General features: G+C 42.6%; 1 protein-coding gene across 1 annotated transcript in view; it reads right to left on the bottom strand.

The window, feature by feature from the left end:
- Positions 1–19,415, bottom strand: part of CSE1L (chromosome segregation 1 like) — a 276,453-nt gene that overhangs the window by 218,223 nt on the left and 38,815 nt on the right. The window contains exons 4-5 of the mRNA XM_086932619.1: positions 1,598–1,699; positions 1,374–1,519 (exon numbers count right to left, since the gene is read on the bottom strand). Coding sequence (XP_086788745.1) covers positions 1,374–1,519; positions 1,598–1,699 — 248 coding nt within the window. The remainder of the gene's footprint in view (positions 1–1,373; positions 1,520–1,597; positions 1,700–19,415) is intronic.

Here is a 19,415-nt window from a genome sequence, read left to right as displayed (position 1 = left end):
TTTATTTATTGCCCCATTTTTCATCATCTGGGTGTCTGTCAGCCAACTCTTATCTGGCGTCGGGCACCTCTCATAAGGTCTCCCTCATTGCGGTGTGATTCAAAATCCATCAATAAATACAAATATTAATAAATGCCCTTCGTTTGTCATTCACATGTGTAAACAAAAGAAATTAAACTTGACTGACAGGATTTACAATTGTGTGTCGTGGATTAACACCAAGCAAATGTAAGTACAACTTCCTGTGCAAGGTTCCGATTTTGTGAAAAGTTTGACAAACCAATTTAGTGGTTTTGATTGTAGGTGGGAACAAAATTTCCATTTACAAAATGGGACAATCCAACTTCATTTTTTAAATAGCCACTCTTCAACATTTTTTTCGTTGCAATGATCCCCATTAAATTTGGAGTGCTGGACTTTGGCTGACAAAACCAATAAATCAAAATAAGATTGTAATTTTTTTTTTAACACAGCTGAGCCATAACTATACAGTGGCAGGGGGAGTCGCTATAAGCAATGAGGAAATATTCTAATATTTAGAACGATCAAGACTATCAATGAAGATAAATATGTTATCTTGTTTCACCCAGGACATATGCATTTCTGAACCAACTATGAAACAAAAAGTTGTTCTTCCAGTGCCATCTTGCAGAGCGCACACAAACATTAAAAGGTGACTCCACTATAACTATCTTGATGAGAAGTTTGTGAATTTCAAAGTTGGCACAGATTTGTTTTCTACTTGATTCTGCATAAGTGCTATATAACATTTCTGGGAAATATTTTGAGTTATTCAGGTAAATCTGCCTCTGTAATATACCAATACTTCAGACAGTCATTGATGCAGAGAGAACTTTAGTAAGGAGATAGCATCATACTCTTTAGCACTGGAACCATAAGCTCCAAGGTGCAGTTATTAGACGAATGGGGAATATTGTTGTTAAAAATGTCAATCGCATAATCTGCTTATGAAAAACATGCAGATTTATCAATATTTCAGTGCTTTAATACTCCCCAAAATCTGCTTATCCAGGAATCAATGGATGGCCGTTTTTCATTTACATGCAAGGTTTCTTGCCTAATCCAGTTATAAAAAAGCATTTATAAGCTGCTGTGGCTTCAGTTCAGCCGTTTTCGTGGTCACCCTCCTTGCCAGCTACATACAACTCGGTCTGTGAGAGCCCACTGGAAAGTCTGGTGGTCAACACATTAAAAACGTACAGAATAAAAACCCTGTGCAATACGAAGTTTGTTGATCATCCCAGAACCACCCCAGTAGAATATAGGATTTTAGATAACACGGAGCATCGTCTGAATGTTCTGCAGAATGACACTGCCCTGCAACAACAATTTAACTAAGAATTACTGAGTACCTCTTGAACAGGGAGTGGGCTGTTCGGAGAACCCCATTGATTACATGGAAGTCGCCACTTTGAAAACGATTCACCATTTCGGTTAGTAGGTCTGGCCATTTCTGGGGGAAGTCTTCTCTGCCGATTATACTGATTGCATCACTTAACTACAAAGAAAAACAGAGCTCAGGTAAACCTGTAAAGTATCATGAAAAGAAAGCAACAATACGTTTTGTTTGGGTTACCTGCTTCTGGATTTGTTCTGGACTGCTCAGCATCAAGTGGACAATGTTAGCTTTAATGGCTATTCTGTCAGCGTCACAAATTTTATTTGGCTCATCTTCAACCTAAAACAGCAACAAAGGGTTAAGCCTTTTCTTTCCAATGGCTGAAAAAATACCAATCTAGTCAACATAATTCAAATTAACTTATAAAAAGAGAATCGATTTAAGCATGCATATAAACATTCCATAAAAACAATCCTTGTGTTTTAAGTTACAGTGTTGGTAAAAATCTTTATAACAAACACCCATTCTACAAAAAGAACACAATAGCACCCTCTTCCCCATGCCAAATACTAAATCTTGGTCAATGCAGTGGCGCATCCCTCTTTTAGTAACAATTACAATGAATCAAAAAAAATTGAACATGTAAGAGAAGGCTCCAAAAACAGGTTACTGATGCACCTTTTCCTGACAGTTCAATTAAGAACCAACTCCTACGACCAGCAAGCAATGTAGAGGATCGAAACTTATTTACAGCCCTCAAGAACACAAGTATCAGGAAATAGAAAGGGCTACAGAAATTCAGAACTCCAATCACTGAATTCCCTTACCTAAAGGATGACAGCACACCCATCAACACAAACTGCTCAAAAATACACAATGCGTACTGTCCTTAATTAGGTCACTTGATGGCACTTTCCAGTTCTTGGGTTTTCAATATAGTTATTCCGGAGAAAGATACAGTAGGTGTGCAGCTATATCACCTGCTCGCAAAAAACATTAAATGAGGCAATTTTCTTTCAAAGAATAAAAAAAGAAAAATCAGTGCAAGATTCTCGGTGTTAACTCAGTGGCTACTTCCTCAACGTCCAAGTGTTCAATACTGCACTACGAAATATGGACAGCAACTTACCACTGAACTAAAAGTCATAAGGAGCTTGAATGGAAGGAGCCACACATTTCCACAAAGGGCATTGTGAGCAACAGGTTACGGAGAAAGTTTATCCAACGAATTTCAGCAATTTAGTTGCCCAGGGAGTGTGCTTAAACTCCACCCTTGGCTGCAGAGTCCGTGCGTGCTACTCGAAGTGACTATTAAAGAGACTCACCGGGCTGGAACTAGAACTAGAAATTATTTAACTGCCCTATCCCCTATCACTACTTTATGTAGGAAAATGGGTAATTAATAAGCTCTCCAATTACATCACATAGGTACCAAACAGTTAGAAAATGTGTTTTCCTGTTATCAATATTTTGAGCATAAACTGCACTTTAATAGGCGGTCAGTTTTGGTGTACGATGGACCAGAGAAGCAAGTATAGCTTTACCCATCTTGGGTGGAAGCATTCACTGGTTGCACTTCGGTTGTTCACTGAAGTACCCATGGAGATGCACAGGACCATTTACCAAACTGAACTACTGAATAAGAGCAAAGTTCCAAATCCATGGTCTTTCAGAATCTCAAAGTGAGATGAGATCAGGAAGATTAGGGATACTAGATTTACAGGTTTATCCGACATTAACTCCAACTAAAAGGTACTCCAGCTAACAGTGCTTTGCAACTCCCTTCTGCTCTTCACATGAAAATATCTGTGGTGGGGAAGAGGGGGCTGGGGATACAGACAGACCCTAGTTTTCTGCAGTTGATGAATCAGGCAGGTGCTCGCCCATAGCAGTTGCAGCCTTTGGGGCCCAAGAAGCAACTTTTCACAAATGGCCACCCTTGTGGCAGCAGAAGTACTTGGCCATGGGTCTGTCAACAAAACTGCTGGCCAACACAATTATCTGGCAATTTCTTGCAAAACGCACTGCAGGAACTGTAGAGGGAGACCAATCACCCCTCACACAAAGTGCAAGCTTTGCTCCCTGTTAGGGTCATAGTCCGCTACTTCGGATTGCTTCACATAGGTATCACCATGGGCTTTTACCCCTGGACAGCCTTTCTACTTTCTCAGGAGGCACGCTTCAAGGATCTTAGGCAGACCCTGGGCTTCTCCAGCAAGATGCAGACTTCTCTTTAGTAAACGAGCTGTCGTTCAAGCACACACCAGCCCTGGTAACAGCAGTCTTTTGAATGCTCTCTGGAGCACTTCCTTACTAGGACATGGAGAACTTAAAACTGGAAAAAGTGTGGTGGTTTGGATCCTCGATCCAACACATATTTCAGACAAGGGCTGTGAATTCACTGCCCATGGTCTCAGAACTGGTGTGCACTTCTCTTTCAAATTACATTTTTATGGCTGCACCCCAGATTAGTCTTCATGTGAGGTGATAGATCTCACACCAGGTAGCAATGATGCTAGCTCTGAACAAAAATATCCAAAACAAAGGCACGATGGACTGTGAAGGATCTGCTCCTGGCTGCTGTTGCCCTTCCTGAAGTAGAAATCCCGATAGACAGAAGGGCAATCCCCGCACAGAAAATTCATCAAAGTGAAAAGCAACTGCAGTATCACCACTCAACCCTATAAGCTAACAAATGGCAGTCCTCAGGAAAAACTAACTAGCAGCCATTTGCTAACAAGGTTCTCACTTAATTTCTTAAGGCAGTCCAATCTCGTTCTCCCTCAATTCAGTGTATAGATCTCTACTGACCAGCCACAGGAATGCAAGCAATAAGCTTCTTTTGTCGGTGGAAGCTACATTACTTTTCTATCCTGTGGCACGCTAAACCAGATGCCATCTGATTAGTTTCCACTTCTCCTATTGCAAAGTATAGTTTCTAAAACTCAGTCAAATTAGCTAAAGTGGGAACGTGCACAGTCAATGAATGTATTTAAATACATATCTACTTCTCAGTAAATAATAGTCCCGAACAACTCGAATAGGAGATCGGTCTAATACATGTGATGGATCAGCAATAACAGTAGGCCTTTAAATTCCAGCAGTTCAATATCAAGTATCAAATAATTCACAGCATGGATTTTACTCCATTTGGATGTGTGCCTTTCCAAAGACTTTCAGGCACTAAATCTGCATTTGAGCGAGAAAGTAATTAGTAACTTTCAGACTACAGCAAACATCCACAGCAGCTATTTGTACTCAATTATGGGGGCTACAGAAGAGTAAACCCAGGAAAAATGCCAAGCTTAAGCAGAGAAGAACTACTAAAGCAAGAAGAGAAAGCACAATGACTTTCTTGGGTAATGGCAACATATCCTGTTAGGTGGTGGAAGATTACCCATTGCTTTTGTAGTTGTTAAGAGCTAATCATGGTTATTAAAAAAAAATTATATATATATATATATATATATATATATATATATATCGGCCCTTGTCGTGATGTGCTTGGGAGTACGATTTGGTACACATTTACACAGTTAATTCATATAAAATTTCTCTCCTCCAGAACACACCGATGGTAAAAGCCTTCCTTGAAAAACAATAATAACTACTGAGGAACAAACTTTACTTTCACAGTTCTTCAGTGTGGTGCTGGAAAAATCTTGTTTGAATTGGATATGGTTTTAATCTTATGCCACCACACCAAGATAGTACATAGCGAGGGGGCGGAGAGTGTTTTAAGTCCCAAATGGGTTTTGAGCAGTGTTGGTACAATTAACTAAATCCATGCTATGGATCACATGGCCAAGGAGCACATGAACTGCCACTGGAGTGGAATGTTTTGCTTCCTTAAAGGACTGACTTCACACAAGGGGTCAAATTTCCAGAGTTAGACAAAATTATTTATCTGGGTATACCAGATAAAGTCTTGTACTGGGGACTGGTATGAAATAACAAAATCCTATAGATCAAGGTCAAAAGTGAGAAGAAGCTAGGTGTTCCCTCGTTCTACCTTTATTTAACTGGCAAGCTATCTGAACTACATGCGTTACGCCACCTTAAGGGACCCACACACAAACTGCATGCAGACTGCCATGGCAAACTGCATAACACGGTGCAAACCATCAGTGAAAACACAACATGACATTCACTGTGCGCCATGCCAAAGTCACTGCTTGCAATATAAGTAAGTCGCCTCTACAGCAGGCCTTACAGCCCTAATGTAGAATGCATTATATTACATGGGAGGTCATATCTGCATGAGCAGATATGCCCCAGTACGGTCTAGTTCGATTACTAGATAGTAAAAGTGGAGAGGAAAGAATTTTTTTTTTTAAATATCTGTATTAGATTTTATACAAAAAAGAAAAAACAACACCCCCCCCCAATCGATCGGGCAGGTTAAATGTGGAGCAAAAGGAAATCCTAAACTATATATATATATATCTCTCCAAATACATAGCTCGAATCCCCGAGCTGTTCAACAAGTAAGGACACTCCAGCCAATTTTCTTTGTCTCTGCGCTTGGTTTATTTTCGCGTGCATACTCAGTCAACAATATAATAAAAGAAAAAGGTAAATAAATGAATTAACAAATAATTATTCAAAGACAAATAAACATTAGGTTAGATAGGTACATGTGACAGCTAAATCATTACAGCCAGATTGTTATTATATAAGTCACAGGGATTCAGACCATTCTATTAAAGGTAGATTCAAAAGCAATGGACCGCACTCCGCTAGCCCCTCGGGATTCTGGTACTTGGAGTTGAAGAGTGGTTCACCCAAGTGGGTGCAAGTAAGTACTTGTTGGACTGATGATCTCTAGACCCGATCCATGTCCCGGGTTTTTGGATGTCGCCCGAGACATGGCTCGGGTTTCGGGATAACTTCCCTCATCAGTAGAGAAATGGTTTAGGGGTGGAAGAGAAGGCCGCCAAACAACCGTCAAAGGCCTGGATGCCCGAACCGGCACGCAGGTGCGTCGTCCAGGAGCTCGTCAACTCGAAGCTCAAGGGAGCCAATTTGTAGATTCAAAAGCAATGGATCGCACTCCGCTAACCCCTCTTCCGGGTCGCCCCTTGGGATTCTGGTACTTGGAGTTGAAGAGTGGTTCACCCAAGTGGGTGCAAGTAAGTACTTGTTGGACTGATGATCTCTAGACCCGATCCATGTCCCGGGTTTTTGGATGTCGCCCGAGACATGGCTCGGGTTTCGGGATAACTTCCCTCATCAGTAGAGAAATGGTTTAGGGGTGGAAGAGAAGGCCGCCAAACAACCGTCAAAGGCCTGGATGCCCGAACCGGCACGCAGGTGCGTCGTCCAGGAGCTCGTCAGCTCGAAGCTCAAGGGAGCCAATTTGTAGATTCAAAAGCAATGGACCGCACTCCGCTAGCTCGAGCCTTTGAGCTGACGAGCTCAGGTTACGCACCCACGCGCCCCGAGAGGTACCAAACCTGATGACACTTTGGCAGCCTGCACAGCAAACCCCTAAAAATCTACCTACACTCTGTTGATTAAGGACAATAATCCTGAAACACCGGTGTCCAGAGTTGGCGTGCAACTTTGCATTTATACTTCGGAACTTTTGAAAAGCGCACTCGCTTAAAGAAACTGCATTTACCGTGATGCTCCTGGGGTTACCCGCTGGTTGATGGAGTGGTGTGCGACCTATTGAACCCATCCTATTAAAGGTGACCAGATTTTTAGCCCTTTTATCCTACGCTTCCTACCTTTAGTTTTATATATTGCCATTTCTAGATTAAAGATTGCTAACAGTCCTGAAAACCATTGTTGATATGAGGGGGCCATAGGATCTAGCCAAGCTGATGCTATGTAAATTCTTAATACGGCCATCAAGATAAAAATCAATTCATGACCGATATTCTGGTTGGTGCAGTTTGTTACGCCCAGGACAACTGTTTGATCAGATAGAGTGACCACTATTTTAAGAATCAGTGAAAGGAAATGTTCGATTTTTGACTTGAGAGGAATTAAAGAGGGACAGGATGAAAAAATGTGTATACAGTCCGCATTTAGTAACTTACATCGGAAGCAGCATGTGCCTCTCCCACTACCCCATTTGGCGAATCTGTCCGGAGTATAATACATAAAAAAACATTTTATAAAATTGTGTTTGTAGTTTGCGATAGCCCATATACATACTCAAATTCTTCTGTGGAGATAGTGATTTTCTTTTGCCATTTCTGAGTGATCTTCTGCAAATCATCCGAAAAATGCATCAGTAATAGCTGATATAACCCCCCAATCCGGATTTTTTCCTGAGAGTGGCTGAGGATTTCGGCTAAGGGGTTTTTAATCATGGTGTCCTCTCCCCTTACACGTCGTGATAGAAAATCTCTTATTTGGAGATATTTGAAGAAGTCTCTCCATTCGAAGTGATACTGGTCTTTCAAAAATTCAAAAGAATATAACCATCTGAGGAAAAAAAACATCCTATATGAGTGATTCCGGCTGCGATCCATCTATAAATATAGGAGTCTTTAAATATATCTGTTAGGGAGGGATTATTTTGTATGGGTGTATAGAAAGATTACCGTCCCAAACCTATCATTTTCCTCACAGATTTCCAAACCTTAAATGCTCCTATGAGTGTTTTTAATCTCACTTTTTTATGGTAACTATCGAAGAGATATCTCCAAAGATAGCCAGTGCTTCTATCGCCTAGTATTATTTGATGAATTGAAGGGGCGTCATTATCCACAGTTGTCCCTGTTCCGTCAAGAAGAAAAAGTTCATGATTATATAACAAGACTGTTGCCCTATAATATACCCCAAGATTTGGAAGGGTTAATCCTCCTCTTTCTTTAGGAAGTGTCAGCAGTTTATAGGCACGGCGGGGCTGTGTATGACCAGACAAAGTCAGTGAAAATATGTTCCATTCTTTTAAACCACTGGTCTAAATATATACAAGAGTTTTGGAAAGTAGACCATTTTTAATGCATTCACCCGTCCGATCAAAGAGATGTAGATTATTGATACAGCGGAGATCTTTTTGCATTTTATTTAGTGCGGGTTTTAGATTCAGGTCGACTAGATTCTCTAATTCAGAAGTAATCGTAACCCCTAGATAAGTAGCTGAACCTGTTATGCGTGGGTCTATCATATCACATTTGTTATGGATAATTATTTGGGTTTTCCCTTGGTTCAGAGCATACCCTGAAATGTTCCCAAATCTTACAGCCGCCAGCTCAATAGTAGGCATAGCCAGGTTTGGGTTAGCAGTGACAATGGCGATCTCATCTGCATATGCGAGAGTTTTTGTTGAGTATCTATGTGTCGAGATAGCAGTTATATTCCTATTACATTCCAATCTCCTGATAAACGGATCAATATAAATAGCGAACAGCGGGGAACAGGGGCATCCCTGCCTAGGTCCTCTCGAAATTTTTAGTTCTTTAGAGATGCAGCCGTTGACCATCACCATAGCCTGAGGATTAATGTAGAGTTTCTGGATTGCCTGTATGAAAACCTGGTTGAAACCGGCCCGGGACATAGCCTGCCAGAGGAATGACCAGGAGACCCTGTCAAAAGCTTTCTCGGCGTCGAGTAGTATTAACGCCATCAGGTCTCCTGCCACCTGGGTATGGTCGAATAAGCAGATTACCCTCCGTATGTGAGTAGTAGTGTCTCTCCCGGGGATAAAGCCATGCTGAAATTTAGATATGACTTTATGGATTATTAATGAGATACGGTTGGCAAGCAGTTTAGAGTACATTTTGGCATCTGCGTTTATTAACGTAATGAGACGATAAGAGCCCATCTGGTCCGGGGGTTTATTTTTTGGGGGGAATATAACAATTTTTGCCTTTGACCATGAGTTGGGGGGTTGCCCGCCTCTAAATAAATGCAGGCATAGGTTCAACAATATTTCTTGAACCTGATCCAGGAATACTATATAAAATTCAAGAGGAATCTCATCTAGACCAGTTGCCTTCCCACGGGAGAGATCTTTAGCCGTTTTTATTATTTCCTCTATGTCGGGGGGCCTTTTCCAAGCTTTCCTGATCTTCTGTGTTAAATTTGTCACAGGTATCTATATCTAAATATTCAGTAATTTTCTCTTGAACTATTTCTCCCTCTTCTGTATATAGAGCACTATAAAAACGCCAAAATGCTTCTCTAATCTTATCTGAGTCGGATACTCTGCCAGCTATAGGGCCTTGGATTTCCTGTATTATGTTTTGTGTAGTCTGCGGTCTCATCCGGATGGCCAATTGCTGACCAACTGACTCACTAACCTCGTATATATTTTCACGGTGAACAGTAGCTTTTTTAACTGCTTTGATGGTATATATTTGTGATTGCCGCTTTGGCTATTGCAACCTGCGTTTGTGCATTAGTTCTCTTCTGTGGTAAATGAGCTTCTTGTTACCCTTATAAGATCTTCCTCCACCCTCTTTAAGGTTTCTTGTAACAGTCTTAATGTTTCTCTTGCACACTTTTTAGTCCTGAGTGAATATTGTATAGTTTCTCCCCTAATGCCTGCTGTTTTTAGGGCATCCCAAACGAAATCTACCGTTGTGCTACCGGTATTAACCGCTAAGAAGTTAGATATCCAGCTTCTCATGTGATTACAATATTCGCTCTCGAGGAGCAGAGACCTCTCAAATGTCCAAGCTTGTGGTGTCTGTCAGAGATGTTGTCTCGACTGTAAGTAGCAAAGGATTATGATCCGACATAATACGGGGTAGCTTTTCTAATTTGGAGAAGGTTTTGATTGAGCTAGAGATTAAAAAGTAATCCAGTCTGGCATGTGTATGATGCGGATTTGAATAATGTGTACCTTGGATCATTGGGGTTACTATTTGAGGTCTGCCACGCATCAATTAACCCGTGGGTGATACAGAGTTCCTTGATTGCCTTAAAGACTTGATTTCCATCCACGGTAATGCCAGTCATCTTTTATTGACCAGTCATATGAAAGATTTATATTAAGATCACCACAGATTGTAACAGGTAGCGGCCAATTAGTGAGTTCATTGGAGACATTATTAATTACCAAGGGGTCATCGCTATTCCCATAAATTGAGCAGATGGTCATTGATGAAGATTGTCCTGTATGAACTTCTGCAATCACCCATCTTCCCAATTTATCAGATTTAATTCTATTAAAATGAAACCCTCTACCTTTGGCTAAAAGTGCTACCCCTCTAGCCTGCATACACTGTGTAGTTGCACCAATCAGATTGTATCCTAGTGAATTTAACATGTGTGATTGTGACCCTTCAATATGGGTTTCCTGCAACATACAATGTTAGCACCGATGGTCTATAAGCCTACTGCCACCATTTGTCTCTTCTTGATATCATTTAAACCACAAATGTGATGCTTTTTCTTTCAATTCCCTGAAAAGTTTGTCCAATAGCTGCCCTAACCACCCCCCCCTCTTTCCCACCCCCCACTCACCACCACATTTGAAGGTTACCTGGCCTTGTCGGGACCAGGGATGTGACATCAGTGTAAGCGAGCCCAGCGGGCTGGGCTGGTTTGTTAATGTATTTTACATACTTCTCAAATCTCAAATAAACTAGGGTCTAGCAAATATAATGGCGTTTCACATATTCTATTATAAAAATAGAATAGATTTGTTTTCCAGTCTGCTCAACTCTTCTACTAATTTTCAGTGATACCTCAAACTATGTTCATGAATAAAGAGTAGAATAGATAATTCAGCTTATCAATTCCTGTTACATGTCCTAGTATAAGATTTACATTATTTCCCTGCATTTCGTGAACTAGTCTCTTTAATTTCTCGCAAATAATCCTCCGCTTGTACTTCGCTATTAAAGCTTCTTGTTGAGCCCTTGAATATAATTTTCAGGGGTGTCAGATTTTGCAGGAATACTCTTGCTCCGAGTTTTTCAAAGGGCCCAAATAGTTAGCGCATTTTCCATTACGCTCCACTGTCGAGTGAGCGAAATCCGGTCTCGCAAAAAATTTGAACCCCTTATGTTCTCTTTGAGTGGTAGGTCTTGCAAGATCATAAATTGCATCGCGGAGGAGAAAGTTGCCAAAGTAGACCAACATTGAACGGGATATTGATTTTGCTTGTTCGAGTGTTTTGAAAGGGTTAAGGGAAAGCGATGGGCCCGCTGTATCTCCCTTTCCATATTCCAGGCTTCCAGTTCCGGAAATGATGTTTTAAGAATGTTAATCATTGCCCCTCTAGCGTCGTCTCCCTCAAATTTTCCTGGAATTCCAAGGAACCTTAAATTGTTCCTTCTAGATCTATTTTCATGATCTTCCACTTTGGCCATGAGTTCCTTTATTATTCCATCTTGCTCTTTTTCGGTATTTTTGGAGTTTCATGACAGTTTCAAGGTTCTCGGTGCGAGTTTCAACCATGACCATTCGCTCCGACATTTCAGAGCAAATATTGCCTACTTTTTTCACAGCGCCTTGTAGTTTTTCAATGGCCATGCGATTCTTCAGGCTATCTTTCTTAACATCCTCGTGGAAATTCTTAATTGAGCTTAGCACCTCGCTCAATGAGGGTTCAGTTGTTTTTTCACATGAAGTTTCTCCCGGCGATTTAATCATTGGGCTATTTCGGGTAGGATTAGATCTGCTTTTGCCATAAATCGGTATTGTTACCGGGGTCTGTGGTCTCTTCGTTCAACAGATTTTTTTTCCCCCTTTTATGTTTCATCCGTTTTTCCCGCTCCCGCTCCTTTTTTTCCCCCTGACGCTGAAACTGTTTTTAGTGTGTAGTCTTGAGTCAATGGAGCCAGTGATTTCTAGAGGTGCTGAGTCTCTATGCGCATCAGGACTTGGTTCGCTTGAGTCGCTTGAAATAGACATCCCTGTTTCATATATTTCTGATTCAGAGTCTTCGTCGGATATTGATAAATTAGCTGAGGGAGAGTCTTTCCCCGCTGAAAAGGTTTGCATGTTGCGAGCGGGTTGTAAATGCTCCGTTTTCCAATTTATATTTTTTTGACCAGATAGGTCTCCCTGGTTAGTTATCTTTGTGACCACTTCCATGGATGGCCTTGTCTCTTCGCTCCCAGTATTTGGGTCTTCATATCGGGTTCCTTCTCCTGAAGTGAGAGTATGGTTCTCATTGGAGCTAATTTCATTTGAGAGTATATTTTGAACCTCGTTGCAGCTATCACCTGGCCCCCTAGAGTCGTTGGTTTGCTGTTGGCTCTGCTGTTGGCTCTACATTTTTTCATTTGTTGATACATCGCTTGGAGGCTCTTTGGGTCGGGGGCTGAAAATATTCGATATTCGAGGCTGGGATGTCGCCGGGAGACCAGTACTCTTAGCTGTAGCTTTTAAGTTTTTTATAGCCTGTTACCTCTGTGCTTTTTTGGCCATTAGCTCTAGTTTGGCGTTTTCCTCTTTCTTCTCCGGTCTCCTTCTTGTCGCCTGGTACCCGCTCCTTTTCTTTTTCTCTCTCTATCTCTTTGCGTCTCGCTTTTTCCTTTTCCAGCTTTTTTTCTGAATTTTTATCTTTAGCCTTTGCTTTCTCTTTTTCTTTCTCTTGGCATTCATTCTTTGACATATCTCTTTCTTTTGCTCTGGCTCCTCTAGTCTCAGGGCCTTTATGCCTGTTAGTTCTGTTCGTGCTAGATGTCTCTTCAATCTCTTCATTCCAAAGGTTTTGCTCTTCTAGACTAGGTCTCTCTTCTTGTAAGGAAACACCTACTCCACCTCCATCGACTTTTCCTTTGTTGAGTACCATATTGCTTAGTGTTATTTGTGTTTTCTGAATTTTTTGATCCTTTTGGACCCTTTGGTCCTTTTGTGCGATGGGTCCTCCCCCTCCGTCTACTCTATCTTCTTCGGCGCTCCTATCCAGGTCTGTAGCCGGAGAGGTCATCCAGAGTTGCCCTTCTTGAACTCTTGAAACAAAAGGTGTGTTTTCTCAGCACACTTTCGCCTCCTCTCTGTCCGTTTTTACCGTCAATATTCCTCAGACAGATATCCAAGACACTCTGCGAGAGATCAGAGATGGAGGGACAAAGCTTGTGGACTTGGATGTTTGTTGATATTTCACCAGCCAGCGCAAATAATGTGACATTAAATACTGTGTTAAACCGAGCAGAGGAGGGGGCCAAAGTACCAATATCAGAACAATTTTTTTTAAAGTTTTTAAAGTTGTATCTCCATTTCCTCAATTTCTTTAATTTCAATCTGCCATCGAGCAGCATTCACCTTACTCAGATCTTCTCTCCATCCCTCCCTCTCTCTCCATTTTTGTCCAGCTGCCGGAACCTCTTTCGTCTCCCCAGCAACAAGAAGCGCAGGACACGCAGCGTGCGTGAGATTAAGCCCTGCTCTCGGGTTTGCAGATGACGTCCGGGAGCAGGAGTAGAAGGAGGGGAGAGATGCCGGTCCGTGCGGTAAACGGCTAAGCGTGGCTCGGGTGCTGGCGAGATACACGCAGGACACGCAGAAGGCAGGTGAGTCGAAGGGATCGGAGGACAGAAGGAATGGAGGGAAAGTATGTATGTAACAGGAGCCGATCGTAGGCCGCTTTCTAAGGACAGAGCGCTGCACAATCAAAAGTTAAGGCACTTTGGTGAGGAAGACATCTTCAAAAAAAGCCAAGAGCCACAAGTACGGGATACAGAGCAGAGAGCCTAAATAGATGATGACGGTGAAGATAACAGGCAGGCAGGAGCAGGGGGTAATTATGAAGACACAGTCATTCCTGTCAATTTTCACAAGCGGAAAGTAGCCATCACCTTGCCTGGCGCTGTAGTGTTGTAATGCCGTGATATATGGATATGATGGATCCCCTATATTATGCTCCTACTTGGGGGGTATTAGCGGTACTGGAGTACCGGAGCACAGCACAGCAGGTTGCCAGTTGCAGGTTTTACGGGTCACGGGTTGATTTGGCTGATCACGTCCAACTAGAATAGCTCGCGAAGGATTCCTAGATCATGAAATCGGCTGATATGTGGAACTTGTAGAGAAGTATTTGAGATAAGCCGCCCAGGACCGCCGAGCACTGCCACTACGACCGCTCACACAGACGCCATCTTGCCTTCCACACAGACGCCATCCTGCCACAGCCATCTTAAGTACATTTCTTTGTTCCCAGTTACATGATGGTTTTACTGAAACCTATGGTGTTGGGTATCAAATACATGGTCTTAATAAATCCATACTGATGCCAGTAATGGATTTCTCCAAACATTAACTCAGAGGTCACCTGTCGGGAAGTGACTCTTTTTGACATGGTCACCCCCACTTTTTGCCTGGTATTCGATGCAATTTTGACTGGAAGTGCACTGAGTTTCTGCTAACTTGGTCCACACATACAGACTGCCACTGCTGGCTGCATGTCTTGGTGCAGACAAAGGTGAAAACATGGCATGGCACACAGGCCCATGTGCCATGGCTACAGACACTGCATACAGTCCATATACGTCACCCCTGCAGCAGGTCTTCCAGCCTTAAGGCAGGGTGCACCATACAGCATGTGTGGACAAATCTGCATGAGCAGATATGCCCCTTGTGCTGGCCAGTTCAATTACAACCAGTACAAGTTACCAGGGAAGCCATTTAAATTGCAAGTACTGGACACAGGTGAAAACAAGTTCACCAGCTACATGATGGCTTCACTGAAACCAAACATGTTTGGGATCAAACAGCTCGTATTAATAAACACACACTGATTCCAGTGATAGATTTATTAATACACAGCCGCTGATCCTCTGCTAAAGTGGAGGAGCGTCGCCCCACTGCTTCAAAGTAGTGCAAAGGATAAATAAGATAACGGAATATTATTTATTTTTAGCATTGCAGTTGCAGCCAGTTTGGGGCGGGGCTGGTCTCCTGTGACACAGAGGGAGGAGTGATAGCTGCTGCACCTTAAGTGCGCATGATGGTCTGGCCGGCCGTCTCTAGCCGGCCAAACCATCATGCACTCTTTACATGTTCTCCACCAGTTGTATTGTATAGCCTGGGTGGAGAACATACCCAGGCTCCCAGTCTCTCTCTAATCACAACGCTGCTCAGCAGGGTCGTGATTGGCTGGGGAGTCTAGGAGCCTATGTGATTCCTGGTTCCTACTGGAGGAGAGGCAGCAGCTGGCAGCAGCGACCAGCAGGTAAGTTTTCTTTTTTTCTTAACCCCTAGCTCACCTTCTCCGCCCACCGTTCCCTACCAGCCGCCACTGTTAATACATGCACCCAGGGGGCACCTTAGAGGTGTCCCCTGAAAACCTACCAACTACTAGTGTGCCGATTGACTAGTCTTCGCCAGCTTGCCACAACAGAAATGTTTCTGACCCCCAGGAGTGAGTGCCTTTACTCGAGCAGGCTTTGTTCCTGATCTCCTGAGGACATTGTGTGTTTACACCCCCTCCCAGAGGATGACCTGTGAATTATCATTTCAAGGCAGGGATCTTCAAAGAACCTGCCGCCTTTGGTATGCCAATCTGGATTCCGTCACAGGGGAGGCTGCTGCACCCCCTTCCCTTCCCTCTAACCCCTGTCCACTCCCCACCTGCCCTCATCCCCCCCCCGACCTAAAAGAGGAAGGACCGAAAAGCAAGAACTGCATGTAGGAAAGTGCCCTTTCTGACATGGTCACACCTACTTTTTGCCTGGTATTTGATGTGATTTCGATTGGAAGTGTACTGGGTTCGTGCTGACTAGGTCCCCAGTTCCAGATTGCTTTCCCAAAAACTGTGCAATTGTACCCCAATTAGCAATACCTTTAGCACTTCCTCCAAGTCCCTAGTGAATGGTACAAGGGGTACCTAGGGCAAGGGTACTAAAGAGGGTCCTTAAGAGCTGCAGCATGGATTGTGCCACTGTAAGGGATCCACCACTAAACCCATGCAGACTGCCACTGCAGGTTGCGTGAAATGGTGCAAACACATGTGAATACACTACATAGCACATGCCCTGTGTGCATACCCACAGACACGGCACGCAATATGTGCATGGCAGCCCTACAGCAGGCATTCTAGCCCTAAGGAAGGGTGCATTCAATTTCGTGAAGACATATCTACATGAGCAGATATGCCCCTGTGCAGTCTAGTGCAATTACTAGATGGTACAAGTGAACAGGGAAGTCATCTTAAATAGATGTCCTGGGCACTGGTCATTACAAGTTCCCCAGCTACATGATGGCTTTACTGAAACCTATGGTGTTTGGTATCAGATACCTTGGCTGCCATTATTAAAAGCATCTCAGGTTTTCTAGTCTTTCATCATTCGCCATCCCTTCTACCGACTGCCTACAGATTAAGTTAAAATCCTCTATGGAATCTCTTATTTGCGTCCTAGTCTAGAAACCACCTGGCTATACGAGACTTTTTTCTCAATTGTTTGCAGAATCCCTGTCCCCACTGGTCATTGACCTTGCAAACATTTTGTTAATAGGGGATTTACTTGAAATACTGGGCAAATGAAGAATCTAGCGGGTCTCTATCAGCAGAACTGACCGAATTACTAAGCAACTTAAATCTAGAACAGCATATATTTTTCCCCACGCACAAGAAAGATCACACATTAGACCAGGTCTGGACCATTAATTTATCAGCGGCTAATATTACAATTTCTCCATGTGCATGATCAGACCACCATTTGATTAAGTTTTTGTTATCGGTCATGACTTTTCTGAAACCCCCCTCCACGTCCCAGTCTGCTTTGCAGAAATTGGTCCAAAGTGGATCTGAATTCCTTTTTGGAATCTTTAATCACTACCCTTCCTTCTTACCAGGATGATCTAGACAGCCAGAAAACCTTTCCGACTGGCTCATTGCAGCTAACAATACACATGCCCCTATTCGAAAATTAAAGCATGTTTGTCGCCAGGACACCTCTAACTGGTTTTCACAAGACCTAAAAACAGCAAAATCCACTCTTCACCGCACTGAAAGGAAATGGCGAGCGAATTACTCTATAGAGGACAAGACCTTTTTTATGTCACTTCTTAAAGACTACAAAAGATCAAGCATGTTAAGATAACTTTCTTTTCCACAAAAATCCGGGCTTCCCCGATAGGCTGACCCTGCCTATTCACCGACACAAAGTTTATGTGATGAACCCAACACTTTTTTCCGTAGAGAAGATCAGGATAATGAAGGACAGTATCCTCTCCTTAGCTCCACCGCTAATTGACAGTCACTAAAGATAGTAACTTTGTCAAATTATCTGCTTTCCCTGCAATCAGCAAAGATGATTTTCTGCACCTTCTCTCTAAAGTTAGGTTGGGTTCTCCTGGTGAGATCTGCCCGCCCATAATTCTTAAAATGGCCTATTCACATTGCCCCGAGATAGCTAGCTTAACTTAATGACTCCCTCAGCCATGGCACAGTACCCAATACTTTTAAAGAGGCTATAGTGGCCCCCCATCCAAAAGAAAATGGATGAGGATCCCCTCACCTTGAAAAATTACCGGCCAATTTCATTGTTACCTTTTTTGGCGAAGGTGTTGAAAGCACATGTGGTCAGACACCTCTGTTCCTTTCTGGAGGAGCCACATTTTTTTGACCCCGCATCAGGCAGGCTTTTGCCCTTCCCAGCCAACGGAAACAGTCATCCTCTCAGTTACTGACGACATGCCGGAGGACACAGAAGCAATACACAAGCGTTAGTCCTGCTAGATCTTTCAGCAGCCTTTTACAGGGCCGGCCATGAGATCTTAGTCGGCTGTGTCAGAGCCACAGGACTCCAAGATTTGGCATTGGCCTGGTTCATATCTTTTCAAAGGATCGGTCAATCTACCCTTTTCAAATCTCCCAAGGTCCAGCTTACCTATGGAGCCCCTAAGGGATCTTCTGTCTTCTCATCTTTTTAATGTGTACATCCGCCCCTTGGTGCATTCATTGAAAGAGGCAAGTGAGAGTTTATAACTATGCTGATAATTAGCACCTGCTATTCCCCACCAATCACTCTCCTGAATCCATGGAATTCTTTCAGAATACCATGCTGTTTTATAAGAGATTGGATGAATAGCAACCACTTAAAACTTGACTCTGATAAGACCGAGACAGCTATCAATATATATATATTGAACATAACATATAGGAGGCGTAGTGACCTAGGGTAAGTAGCCCATTGGTATATAATATAACATATTAAGATGTTATTGGCTTAATTTAAAGCTGAGAAAAATATTAAGACTTAATGTTTTGAAGAAACATTTGTCTTCACTTTAAATTTTCCAATAAAAACAAAAAAAAGACTGTCTACGGGCCACAGGCAACAAGATGCCTGCTGTTTGTAAATGTGGAACTTTGAAATGGGAGAAAATTAAAATGAAGTAGTAACTTATTCAATAAGTACCTCTTCATTTACATTTTCACCCATTAAAAATCATTCAGAAATATTTTGTTCTTGTGCTCAAATATGGAGCGGACAAGGACTTTTATTTAAGAGTTAAATGCCTCAGTGCTTCAGTTCTTCACCTCTGCTCCACCATAGGCTATAAATCTGAATTGAGCACTGCTCATAATCAGGCCTCAACTTTAAAAGGAAAAACAGAACATGTATTTATTTCAGTGTTAATTTAAAAATAAACCCAAGTCTGCAAGCTATTCTGAAGGTGTCTGCAAGCTACTGGTAGCTCGCTACCAGCTGGTTGGAGCCTACCACCTAGAATCTTCTGCCAAGGGTGGTATAGCTTGGGAGTCTGGTATCAATGGTCGAAATGGGCGTTGACCTCCCACCTTTTAGGAGAAAGAAGAAGATGAAACCTAACACTGGGCAGCTTAAAATAAAATGTAAGTTTGCAATCTATTAGAGTCTTCTTTATTTTTCTGAGGGGTGAGGGTCTGAACGAAAGGCCTGCGATGATCCTGCACTTGGCCGGCGAGGTCATGCGATGGGAGTGGAGATTGTTCATTGCGAGATGTAGAAACCTATTTGGGCGTTCTTTGCAATGGACCAGAGCATGTCTGGAGCAGTGCCATTAAAGTAAATGGGCAGGGTAGGTCTATGGCGATAACGAAAGGATGGGTGTGTTACTTGCCTCTGCAACTGATGTTGCTTATTTTGATTGGCGGGCTGGGGACTACTGAAGGAACAACCACGTCGCAGCAGCATGCACTGTGCTTTTACTT

This window comes from Lissotriton vulgaris, chromosome 7, assembly GCF_964263255.1.
Source record: "Lissotriton vulgaris chromosome 7, aLisVul1.2, whole genome shotgun sequence".
Taxonomy (NCBI): Eukaryota; Metazoa; Chordata; class Amphibia; order Caudata; family Salamandridae; genus Lissotriton; species Lissotriton vulgaris.
The sequence above is the reverse complement of the archived record's forward strand: the minus strand, read 5'-3'. Positions and strand labels throughout refer to the sequence as shown.